General features: G+C 34.0%; 1 protein-coding gene across 4 annotated transcripts in view; it reads left to right on the forward strand.

The window, feature by feature from the left end:
• The window catches only part of CNTN1 (contactin 1), a 382,939-nt gene that overhangs the window by 256,765 nt on the left and 112,217 nt on the right, over positions 1–13,957 (forward strand). For all 4 annotated transcript variants that reach the window (XM_054444281.2, XM_054444282.2, XM_063672631.1 and 1 more), the window contains exon 15: positions 13,799–13,919. In XM_054444281.2, coding sequence (XP_054300256.1) covers positions 13,799–13,919 — 121 coding nt within the window. The remainder of the gene's footprint in view (positions 1–13,798; positions 13,920–13,957) is intronic.

Below are 13,957 nucleotides of genomic sequence, written 5' to 3' on the forward strand. Positions count from 1 at the left end.
CATGTAAATAATGACTGCAAAAAGAAAATGAAAAAAAGGAATTTAAAGAGAAACAAAAATGGATCCCCGTTCCTTTTTAAAAAAATAACAGGAAAACAAATAAATAACTGGAATACTAATTAGGAAACAAATAATAAATTAGACCATAAAAATGTAAAAGACCTTGTGGCCACTGAGTGCACACTCTCCCTTTTCAGATGATAGCTGCAGAGATTCACATAGTTACCCCCTCAGCTAATCCAGAGCAAAGTCCTGACTGCAGGCCCAATCTCGGGACTCACCACCTCAGGTTTCAGTTCATTCCGTCTAATAATGATCTGACAGTGGGAGCAAACCTACTCAACTGGCTAGATAAGCATCTTAATTGAATCAGAATATCAAATGCACATGTTTAGCACTTCGTAGACGGACAGATGCATTCAATTATCTCAATTTTTAAAAAGCCCAGATAAGAATCATTTTAAAATAAATAGTTAAACTGAATTCTTTCAAACCAACACAAGACTAATAAAGCTGTCCCTGGCACCTTCCTTCTCTTTAAAGGCAAACTACAAAGTTAAACTTCACTGGTCAATATGCCATGCAAAATTTAAGTAAAAACGCTATAAATATTTGATCCACCTTTTGGAAGAGAGTCCTAACAGCTATTAATTGCTTCTAGGATTGTTAATAGATAATTCTCAGAATAAGTGCCTCCTCCTATCAAAAGCTTAGTGAATATATATATGTTTCTTAAATAATGATTTGGTATTTTATGTAGTTCTCCCAATATTTCAACAATTGAATAGCATTTGTTCATTAAGAATATGTACTAAGCACATGCCATAAGCAGACACAGTTGTAGGCACTAGGTTAAATAAAACACTGAAATAGACTTGGACACCAGCCCAAAATAAACCAATGATACCCCAAGAGTTTAAGATTCAGATGTAAATGTTTTCTGGTAGCTATTACAGTTAACAAAACCGACATAATTAACATGTTTTAACAATTTTTATTGCTAAAAATTAATACAGGAAGTTCTGACTAATAATAAAAAGGAATAGGGAAATCAAATTTTAAACTTTTTACTTCAAGAACCTAAGTTTTTATTTTCCAATTTAGTTTCAATAATAAATTGAATTCAATAATTAAGTATGCACTGATTTTTAACTTGCTATTCTTGATTTTAACCACTAAGGGGCAACCTTGTATAAGGAGTCAAATGTCATAGCCTGGTGTAATTTGGGACTTTTCCTTCATGAAATTAAACAAATGCATTTGCTCATACTTATGAATAAATTGTGAGATTATAGGTGATTTTTAAATGTCTTCTTTATATTTTTTCTAATTAAAGTTATGTAATTATTAGGAAAACTGTAACTATGCATTTTTAAAGATGTATATTTCTTTTAAGAGTTTAATGGGAACACCAAAAAAGCAAAAATAACAGTCTTTGTATTTAGTAATCCTACTTTATGTAAAACTCTTGGGGATTAATTTATCTTTTAATGTAACTTTCAATTTTAAGGCAGTAATTGCACACCTAGTACTGATTATAGAAAAACACTAGGGAGTTAAACATCTAAAATTTTCCTATTAATATGTAATAATTGTCAGATGTTCCACTGGAACTTGAACTCATGCATGGGGGATATTAAAAATACAAGCTCGAAGCAGAAATTTAATAAATCTGAAGCTTTGATACAATAAGATATTAAAGCAGTTTATCTGCCATTCTTTTGTTGATGTTATATGGCAAATGATCATAAATGTTTCAAGTCCAATTATAAAGTGGTTCCAGTTTTGGCTTTCTACTTCAATAGCTACTTAATCCCTTAGAGTAAATACAAACGGCAGAGCCATTTTATTTATTCATTTAATGTATAACCTTTTTTGTTCCAGAAAAGACTTAAGACAACCTATCAAAAACATGGATTTTAAATATCTCATTTCATTCCTCTTTCAAGGTGTCACCTAACCTGTGGAATTTTTCAGTAGCCGTCAGTTTTTGACATTCACTGTGGGTCATTTTCTTTCAACTGTTTAACAACATTCCCTGCTTAGAGTCGTTATCTTAGTTAATTACATGAGTTTCTTAAAATTTCTAGTTCTGGAGATTGTCACTATTTCACACATATATATACACACACACACACACACACACACACACACATATGTATTACTATTACAAATACATGTTAAAGTTGTAATACTGCTGGACATTATTGCCTGTCTTTTATGAATTCATAAACATCACTTGAATTGTTCAGAGATTGTGTCACAAACCAACCTGGGCTTTAGGCTTCATTTTCTCACCTCTTATGTGGTGACCCTGATCCAGGGATTAAAATTCTCCAAGCCTCAGAATTTCCCTCTGTAAAACGTGATGAATCATTCACTTACTTCATTCAGGTTACTTCACTGGGTTTGAAAAACTAGTTACTTCATGAAAGAGTGCATATAGAGACTTGGCACAGCATCCGAGAGTACTGGGGACACGAATAAAGTATATAAGTGGTTATTAATACTTTTTATAATAGAGCAATCATCCCCCATTGGAAATTCCAGAAGCTTTTCTAGCTATTCTTTCTTTCTTTTTTTTTTTTTTTTTTTTTGAGCCGCAGATCTCATTTTTCACAATTTAATTCTTGCACTGCTTGCTGTGCTGGATACTTAGACTGAGACCAAAAAAAAAAGAATCTGGGTATTTCATTGCTGAGGGCGGTGAAGAGGTAATAATAGCCAACATTTATTGTGGGCTTACTGTTTAGACAGAATTGGGTTAAATGTTTTTCACATATTTCTCAGTCTGTGGAGTGCATATTATTGTGATTTTCTCAGTTTTCAAAGTGAGGAAAGTTAGTAATAGAAAAGCTGAGTAACTGGTCCCATGTATACAAGTCGCTAGTGGCTAACAGAAGATTTGAAACCAGGTGTCCTGACTGCCAACCCTGTAATCTCCACCACTTTGATTCTTCATCTTTTGGTTAACGTTCATGTCTGTGTCTATTTAAGTAATTCTCCCTTAAGTATTTGACGCTCTACATGACAGTACTGTTCAACTTACATTTTATTCTCTACTCTGGTTTAATGAACCTTGTATGCTCACTCAGATTGCCCAAATTACCTCATTCTCCCTACACTGTTAGCCACCTTTGCATACACTGTAAGTCATGTCTACACAGTTTCAAGTGGTCTAACTATGAAGTTCCTGGCAATTCCTAATGATCCCCTGTAAATAGGTACGCTAGGTGTGTGTTTGCAGGTATGTGGGTGTGCATTTTTTCTGAGTGCATAGGCAATACCATTCAAGAGAGAAGAAGACAGATTTCTTACCCAAAGGTTATTTTCCTTTTTTAAAGAAAAATTTTATTAAACATATCAAAAAAGTCTTTAGATTTTAGAAATATGTATTTAAAACTAGATCATGCTGTTATCTTGTACAGAAATTTTGTTTCTGCAAGGCAAGAAAAAGGAGAGGAAAAATGATGAAACAGAAGTCAAGTTGTTATTTTTTAAATATTTCATTGTCTCTATTCACTATTTTTGTTGTTGTTGCTGATTTTGTGGGTTTTTTGTTTTCTTTTTTTTTTTTTTTTTTTTTTTTTTTTTTGAGACGTAGGTGTAGGTTAGCTCTTGTCGCCCAGGCTGGAGTGCAATGACGCAATCTCGGCTCACTGCAACCTCTCCCAGGTTCAAGTAATTCTCTGGCCTCAGCCTCCCAAGTAGCTGGGATTGCAGGTGCCTGCCACCACACCTGACCATTTTTTTGTATTTTAAGTAGAGATGGGGTTTCACCATCTTGGCCAGGCTGGTCTCGAACTCCTGACCTCAGGTGATCCACCCGCCATGGCCTTCCAAAGCACTGGGGTTACAGGCATGAGCCGCCGCACCTGGCCTCTATTCACTGTTGAACAAGAAGGTTAAGATTATCCAGAATTATGTGGGAGAAAACAAGGACAGCTGGGCAATAATCCTTCGCAAGAATCAGATTCGAGCCGAAAAAAATTAGAGCAGGAGACCAGACAGCCACAGGGAGATCGTGGAAGCCCTGAAGTATTGTAAATTTGGTCCCATGTGGAGACATTTTTGGTTATCACAACTGTAGAGGTGTTGAGTGTGTGTGTGTGTGTGTGTGTGTTGCATCTGTTTAGCTATTAAATATCCTGTATTGCACAAGACAGATTCCAAAAACCTAGTATTATCTGGCACAAATTATCAATAGAACCAAGCTTGAGAAATGTCCTCAAGAAAGATATTAAAGAAGAGACTTAGCAATACTGGGACTAGCCACTGCAAGGTTTTCAGCATGGTGTATTGGAAACAAAGAGATGTTATCTTGTTTTGAGCATCTGAGAGTATTGGGGACACGAATAAAAAGAAACTAGATTTTTCAAAATGCATATCCAAAATAGTTTAAGTAGTAGAGGATAAGTTTTATGTGCTTCTTGAATTTAAGACTCCTAAATTTTGATGAGCAGTGGAAAAGAGGGAGAAATACATAAAAAGTATACAGGCTCCTGGCATAGTCTTGTGACACACAAAACATACAAAAGCATTCAGCCGATGTCAAATTGCTCTATTTTTCTTATCAGTAGTTAGTTGGAAAAGAGTTAATTAGATAATTCTATCATACTTCATTCTGTATGAATATATAACTTTTCTGATCCCCTTTTTACTACCTTAATCAACCTTTACTGATACCTAACTGCCATATTTTATTTGCTATTTACCAGTTTTAAATGAAGGAAGGTATCTATGTTCCTGGGTGTGTTTTCAGTTGGGCTAGTTTCTGTTAAGATCATCACACTTCCCATGTATAGACCATGTTAGCTGATGTCACTCTCTAGCCTAGCTTCTCATAGTCCTTACTAAGCATTTGTTGATAAGAATGCCAGGTGAATGGAATTAAGCATATATATACATAATATACAATATATAAAATATATAATGTATAATATATAAAATATATATTATGTATAATATATAGTATAATTTATAAAATATATAACATATATATTATATATATATAGGCTTTGAGGCATCTGCCAAAATTCATCAAAATTTAAGGACACACCGTTTACATAGAACTCCACACATATTTAAGCATCTCCACTTACTTATTCTGGCTTTTTATGCTTGTAAAACACAGACAATATAAAGAGGGGTAAATAAACCTGTAAAATGTTGGTGTCTTAAGCATTTTATGAGTTTACATGGTGGACTTCGATGTTTTATTTACAGCATTCTAGAAATATGCTACTTTGTTAATTAGCGCTTGCAGTCCTAAAAAAACTATCTAATTTTTTTAGTTTGCGCTTAAGAACAGAACGTGATCTAAAGATTTGGACATTTGTTCTGGTTTTACCACTGATGAGTTATATGACATTATGTAAAACAGTCACTCTGAGCCTCAGGCTTCTCCTCTGTCATATGAAGAGTTTGGGCTACATCAAAAGTTTCCAAAATCAACAGTAAAAAAGGTTTTTAGCAGCAAAATCCTTTTTGCAAAGACAATTTAAATCAGAACCTCAGTATATAAACAAAAGATGAAAATGAGATTGCCCTGACTGAAGATGAAATTGTGTGTGTGTGTGTTTGTGTGTATTTGTGTGTCTGTGGAGGATACTGCATAGCCAAGACCCTTATCCACAGGGTCTCTCAATTCTTCTTATCCCCAAAATGCCCATTCTGATCACTTTTTTCTATAAAGTGCTCCAAGAAGATTTTTAGAACTCTAAAACTAATGGGAACCAATTTGAAAACCATATAAATTAAATGATACATGAGTTTTATTTCAACTCTAAAACATAGGTTCCAAATCAAAGGCATTGATGTTTTTGTCCATCATTCAAAATGCTTAGGAGAAACCTCAAAGAAAATGGTCTTTTGAGTTTTCATTTAAAATGGCCAGCTGATCAAAATTGGACTCTTCAGCTATCATTCTCATTGTTTATTATATACAAAAATAGCCAAATTTAGAGATTTTCAACACTTCTACTCTTAATTTATATGGAAACTCACTCTTAGTAATTATCTTAGTAATCTTAGAAATTATCCTGGACAACTTGCCTTATTTTTTTTTGTATGTCCAATGACATCACTTCACTTTAATAAGTTGTTTTGTCATTTTATTTATGTTTTTGACTCAATCTTAATATTGATGCATTTCTTAAAATAACCCTAACAAAAACTAGATAACATTAGAGAATTACTGTTAATTATGTTATGTGTGAAAATGGTTTTGCATACAAAAATTAGCCTAGGGTGGTGGTGCATACCTGTAATCCCAGCTACTCAAGAGGCTGAGGCATGAGAATCATTTGAACACAGGAGGTGGAGGTTGCAGTGAGCCGAGACTGTGCCACTGCACTCCAGCCTGGGTGAAAGAGTGAGACTCTGTCTCAAAATTGAAAAAAAAAAAAAAAAAAAAAGAAGAAGAAAAGGAAAATGGTTTTGTGATTATGTAAGAGAATGACCTCAATTTTTTGAGATTCAAGCTAATGTCTTAAGAAATTGCTGATGAGTTGATGAGTTGAGTAGTATTGATATCATAATATCTGGAATTTATTTTTCCAGGGTTCAGTCCTAGACAGAAAGACAGATAGTGGACAGAGAGAAGTAAATATAGAGCTAGTTAGCTAGACAATTAGATAAGGCAAATATGGCAAAAAGTTTACAATTGTTAATCTAGTTGGCTGGTTTATAGATGGTGATGGTACTATTCTTTCTACTTATGCTTGAAAATTTAAATAGCAAAAAAAAAATAAGTAAAATAATAACACATCATATATGAAGAAGCACCACATCTACTTACCAAACACTGAACCTAAATCCAGTTATCTGATCTATTAAGGACTACCTTGGAAACAGCTTGACCTGGTGAAATTAGGGCTATATATTACCTATGGGGCCTTCCACAAGTAGCTTAATGTAAAATCTCAAGGTCCTTATTTCTAAAACGGGACTATTAATAGTAAATCCTTGGGTAGTGTTACTTCTGGAACTCAGAAGTGAAAAGGAGATAGTCCTAGTTTCATTATTAGGGCTATGAAATTATAATTATAGAAATTGAATAAGAAAATGGATGTAAAGTAGCTAGCACATTGCTAGACATTTAAAAAACATTCAGTAAATTAGATTTGGTAATAGTAGGAGTTCAGTAGTAGTATCAGTAGTGGCAGTTAACAATAGAAGTTATAGTAGCCATTTTAATAGTAATAGTAGCAGTTTTAGTAGTATTAATAGCGACACTAGTAATACTAGTGGCTATAGTTATAGTAGTTTCATGTCTTCCTCTGTAAAATACAGCTAAAAATAGTACGTATCTCATGGGGCTGTTATTAAGAGTAAGTCAGTTCGCATGTATATTTATAACAACCTTTGACACCTAGTTAACCCTAACTAAATATCTGCTGTTAGTAGAGTTGGTGGTGGTGGTAATGTTTGCAGTTGGATATGACATATTTGCTATATTATTTTTGCTTTCTCTACTCTAACAAGCCAAAAGTAAAGAAGAAAAGTTTTATTATTTCATGGATATAGCATATATCAGACATATTTAATAATTTTTGTTTGTGAAACATATTCTTTAAAGGTTGCACTTCTTTCCAAACATCTATATCTCTCCCTTTACTCTGAAATTGAATGGAACAAATTATTTAAATGACAATTATGAGCTCTAAGTTTTATCTAGACCTTTACTGTACCATATAGAATCTTTCTTTGTTCACTAAGATTAATTCAATTTGTTAATACACCGTCATCACTGAGACTCTTTTACATTGCAGAAATGATTTTGCAGTTAGTTTATGGGGGAAGGTGAAGGAAGGGCTGGGTATTTATATGTTGGAAGTCTTTTGATTTAAACTTGGGAAACTTCTAAGTGGTCAACCACATATACACTTTGGAACATCCCTGGGCTTTGCTATCACAATTTCCAGTATGTGATTCAACTCTCCTCATATGAAGGGAGGAATTTTGTAATTGAGCCAAGCTGTGGCTTTTAGTAAAAATATAGTGAGCATTTGTATCTAATTTGTGGTTAGAATGTGCTGAGGCCCATGATCTTTACTTGCTTTGTAAGCGTTCTGCCAACCACTGAGAACCTCAACTTCTCTTGAGGTATGGAAAGTGCTAGTAGTATTTATAAAAACTTTAGGAGTGCTTTCATACATACACAACTATATTGGGAATGATACTTTATATTTTTTCTTCTTTCCTTCTGAGAAGTTTTATTGCTACGTGTTCACCAAATGTAGAACCAGTGACAATAAACATTACAGTTGCTTCTTACTGCTTTATGCAAGTGGACTTATCAATAAAAGAGTTAATTTTCAAACGAGTTTAACATTAAACTTTTAGAGTAGTTTAATTAAAAGTTGTAAAAGAGTTCATTGTGAAAAATTAATAAATATAAATTTAACATAATGTATTTTAGGATATAAAACAGTTTGTGCTTTTTATTACATGTGACAGTATAAGAAGAATGACCACATTATTCCTATCGGAATAAAATAAGTGAATGTATAAACAGTACCATGTTTCAAAGAGAGTTTAGGGAAAAAAGATAGCAATTTCATTAAGAAAGAAAGAAGATTAGATACATCACATAAATATTTTTAAAAGGGCAATTATTATACCACAATATGTTTATTTTTATATTACTTTCTGCCCTCAATTTTTTGTTGTAAAGTTGAATGAAGAAACATTTTAAATTGCTGAGGTGATTTTTTTGAAAATTCAAATCTAATGACATGGCTCATTGAGATAGTGGGAGTTCAGTAACAGGATTATCTTTCAATTAGACACCAAAGCAACCAAAGTACTGAGTTCATTTAATGAATAAATACAAAAAAAGTGCTTTTTACTTATATGCAGACATTATTCTTTCCAAATATAACTATTATTTTGTCATAGTTTGAAAGATTTACTGAATATATTTATATTATTGAATATTTAGCATCAAGTGCATTTGTATTAAGGATGTCAAGATACATCAAAACAGTCTATTTAACAAACACGTAATGTTTATTTTATTTTACCATAATTATTTTATTTTTTTCTCACTAAAAAATTACTTAGACATATATGTCAATTAACTTTTATGATAGATCAAGAAAAACTCATATTTACCTTCTCTATATACGAATCTTATTCTCTGCTTTCCTCAAAAAAAATTTAAATATAAGTAATAAAATAACATCTTTTACCTCCTTTGTTAGATTAATTCTATTTAGTATAAGAAGTTAGGCCAGCTGCAAAGTTGGGCACAGTCCCCCAAACCACCCTCACTTCTGACACCAACTGCAAGTCCAAGGGGTTGCAAAAACCACCCTCAGTTTCCATGCTTCGCTAGAAGGGACTCACAGAATTCTCTTAAAGCTGTTATACACATGGGTACAGCTTCTCACAGGAGAAGGATACAAATTAAAATTAGCCAAAGGAAAAAGCACACAGGGCAGAGTCAAGAAGTACAAAACACAGAGCTTCTATTGTCTTCTCCCCGTGCGGTTAAAATGCATTACTCTGACTGCTCTGATGTGTGACAGTATGCTTGAAGTACTGCCAACCAGCAAAGCTTACCGAGCCTTTCTGTCCAGAGTTTTTGGGAGGACTTCATCAACTAGACATGATTGATGGACTCATTGCTCACATGGTTAATCTCAGTCTCTAGGTTGACTGATACCACATGAATCAAAGCCCCTACTCTAAGTCAAAATGTCCTATTTGTGGCATGACCAGGCCCTTCTCTAAGACTCGACAGGTGTAGTTAATGCTTGCCCGAAATCACATGGTTGGATTTTCCAGTATGACCCAACTCCTACTCTATGACCAGCCCCAGCTTGAAGACTATAGACGTGTGGCTAACCCCTACTCTAAATCATATGATTGGACTATCCTGTATGACCCAAGACTTCCCAAGCAAAGAAAGACATTATAGAGATTACTTTCTAGAAGCTGAGGGCAATGGCAAGACCTCTCTTTGGGCAAGGCTAAATTCTTTACTACACATAGGGGTGGGAAAAGTTAGAAGTTCAGTTTTCTTGTATGTTAGTGATATTGTTTTCTCTATAAATTTTCACACCTTCCCAATAACCTTTCTATTTTCTTATGAAAATAGTGTATACATATTTGAAATATATCATTCCTGGTAGTTTATCTCACAGATATGGATAGCAATAGTTTTTCTCAAGTCAGTTATTTTATCTCATAACATTATCATTATCTCACCTGAAAAAACCATTTGAAATTACTGAAAGATTGTCTATTTAATAAAAACACTTTAGATTATTTTAATGTATCTGTTCAATATTTGTTGAATTCTCTTGTATGTCAGATATTACATTAAGTACTTTGTATGTAATAATAAATAAGACCTGGTTCTTTCCTTAAGGAATTACAGTCTAGTGGGAGAAATCAACAGTGACATGATTACAGTAGAAAGGAATAGTTACAATGAAAATGTACAAAGGGCAATAACTAATCCAGCCTTACAATTTCAGATATGGGAGGGGTATCCAAAATGTGGGTTGGACATTCATAGCCAAGTAATGGAAGTGGGAGGTGGGGCAATCCAGGCAATGCAAGTGATATATGCAAAGTTTTGATGTGAGAACACATAGCAAAGTATATCCTATTCACTGTGGCTGGGGCACAGGAGTTAGGTGCAGGGGTAATCTGTGGAGGCCGAAGGTGTGTGTGCTTCACTCCCACACAAGAAAAGCCACATTATGTGTTTAGTAAATGCTGTCACTGTCATGAGTGATATGTACTTGCTAACATAATTCTGAATGTAGCTGAAAAGAAGTGAATATGTATTATCTTAAGAGCAGATACCAAAATTCTTGACAATTTGACAAGTTCATTCAAACAAGGTATATTTAATGTGATTATTTGCTTGGCACTATGCTGGACTTGAGAAGACAGCGCATACAGCTGTATACATATATAACACAGGGATACAACATGTCTTCTAAATAAAACAGACGTATTTCCTCACATCAAACTTATAGTTGGCCAGGAAGAACAACTTCAACCACATAATCACAAAAGTGTTTAACTGCATTTATGATATGTAATATGATATAAGTTTCATGGTAGTATAATAAAATATAGAAAGGGTACCTGCCTAGTCCACAGAAAATGGAAAGACTTGCTGGAGAAAATGATTTCAACTGGTATTGGGTAGAGGTGAAGGTGATAGGGGAGGGGGTATTGAGGTTATGAGGGGTATGAATCACAATTCCAGAAGACAAGACAATGTGATGAACCAGAGATTGAAGAGAACAAGATACATTTGTGGTCCTAAAAAGAGAATGTTCTTCCTGGAGAGCAGAGTGTGAGTGACATGGCACACTAGGTGAGCTGGAGCATCAGATAGAGCCTAGAGAATGGAATCAATTTGGCTACAATAATGCTATGGCTTTTGTCCCAGGAAAGGGAAATTTTAAAGGTTTCAGTTTATCTGCTTTTATGGAGGTAAGTGAGTTGGGCCTAGCTGCATTTTTAAAAGGTTATTCTAGGTAACCAATAGAGAAAAGAATAGAGTGGAACAGTGGTGGAAGTAGTGATCAAATAAGATGTAGGGGTTCAGGTGAGAGATGTGGGTAGTTTGGACAAGAGGCAGTAGTGATGGAAAGAATGGATAAATTCAAGAATTTATGATGAGTTTATAAGAAAGTTGAAGAAAGGGAGGGGTTAAGAATGTCCTAGAAGTTCCTGGGAAGTCAGATGACTAGAAAAAAAAATGAGTATTTGAGGAAGGAAAGCCAAATACTATCAAGAAGTCAAATAAGATGAGCTGAAGCAGTGGGACTCAGATGAGAATTGATTGAAGAGTAATAAATGAAGAAATGGAAAAACTAAAAACAGAATAGATATTGTCAGAATCAAAGTAAAAATCAAACAATCAAACAGCTTAATGTGAGAAAATGAGAATTATTTATTTCCAAGAGAAAGAAGAGAAAAGAAGAGAGAAGTAAGAGATTGGTAGTAGGAGTGACTGCCAACAATATGGCAGAGCACTGGGAGAGATGAAGGTTACTGGGAAATTCCCAGTAAATTTATGGCCAACAGGACTTTTAAAAACAGAATTATGCAGTAGATGATCATTTTCAAGGTTGATTTGCCCTACCTTTTTTTTTTTTTTTGATATAACCAGTTCCAGCTCCTTCAATTGTTCAGTAAACTCACTTTACTAGGTAATACTTCATGCTATTTGATTTTCTGATAAAATAGAGAAAGTGCTGAATTTCTAGTCTGGAGCTGCTTGGTATGACAAAAATAAATAAATAAATAAATAAATACATACATACATAAATAACAGACCAAGAGGACAGAAGGAAAAAACTCCCCTATTCCAGGAATTTGTAGAAATCTTGGGAACTCTTCTAATTTTTGACCAATCTATACCTCAAGGGACTGGAAGATCTCAACCGACATTAAGACTGGCTAATATCAAGGAATAAGGTGTGTGGCCGCTGATCAGTTCTTTATGTGGAGATATTAATATTCTACTCCAACGAACTATACCAATATGCTCACTCAGCTATTATTCTTAACCTCATTAATCCAGCAAGGGTTGCAAACCCAAATGTTTTCCAAGAACTGGAGGGAACATACTATATGAAGAGGTTATTGGTAGAACCTATGGTGAAGCAAAACATTCACTCCATGTACAGTCATGATACATCACAGGTATCTAGATATTTATCACTGAAATAGTAAATCAATATATTTGGTTCGTAGGAAAACCAAATGTCCATTTAAAAATTGAGTTTTCCAAGTTTTCATTCTAAGAAAATATCTTCGAGATAATTAACATGAACTTTGACATGCTCCTGCTACCATACAAGCTGAGTGACCTTAGTTATCTTAGTTGAATTACTTGGATTCCTTAAGTCTAACTTTCATTGTTAATCAAATGGATATAATAAGACCTATCTCATGGGACAGTTGTCAAAAAAGAATTGAATAAAAGTGTGTGTATGTGTGTGTGTGCCTGTGTGTGTGTGTGTATGTATGTGTACATATATTTGTGTGTGTATATATGTGTGTGTGTGTGTGTGTGTGTGTGTGTGTATGTATGTATGTATATACTTGCACAGACCAGGACCCGGTATAGAGTAGGCATTGAATAACTATTAGCTATTTTTGGAAATTACATTGAAATGGTGTCTCATCATCACAAGCAAAATTTCCTCAAGACTCTAAAAAATATGTGTTGAACACTCTTGGAGGCAATAGAATAGAGCATTGAACAAAACAAATACTCTTATCCTCACAGAACTTATAATCTGGCAACAGAGTACATGTTAGTGGAATTGTACATTTTCTCAATTTCTGCAAACTTTTAGTATCTTTGTAAAATGAACTGTGGCACATATTAAAACTAGTCAATTAGATCAGCTTTTGTGAAACCAAATCAATCATTCTTCCAAACCATATAGTATTTGTTTGTACTCATTGATACTTAAAACTTATTGATACTTACTAGACCTTAATATTTCTCTTTAAGAGATATCAATGAAATAGTTTCATCTCTTGAGTTTCTCTCGATATAACCCTCTGATTGTGGAAATAATAGAATGTTAAAGATATGAAAGTTAAAAAATACCTTATCAATAAATTATTCACTTTATTTTTCAATTGAGAAACTGAAGCCTAGAGCAAGGACATACAGTTAGCATGTCTAAAACACATTCTTTAAGTGGTGTTCATTTTGTCAGGGGAAAAAAACTACCTCTTGTATCTTAAATGCCACATAATTGGTGAAAAATGTACTGATTTGAATAATTGCTGTTTTTGCTAACAGCTGGATTCCAATGGGGAATTGCTCATCCGAAACGCGCAGCTGAAACATGCTGGAAGATACACATGCACTGCCCAGACAATTGTGGACAATTCTTCAGCTTCAGCTGACCTTGTAGTGAGAGGTAAGAGTTTCAACATTTTAAAACTACAAAACCAAAGG

Source organism: Pongo pygmaeus, chromosome 10 (assembly GCF_028885625.2).
Source record: "Pongo pygmaeus isolate AG05252 chromosome 10, NHGRI_mPonPyg2-v2.0_pri, whole genome shotgun sequence".
NCBI classification, from domain to species: domain Eukaryota; kingdom Metazoa; phylum Chordata; class Mammalia; order Primates; family Hominidae; genus Pongo; species Pongo pygmaeus.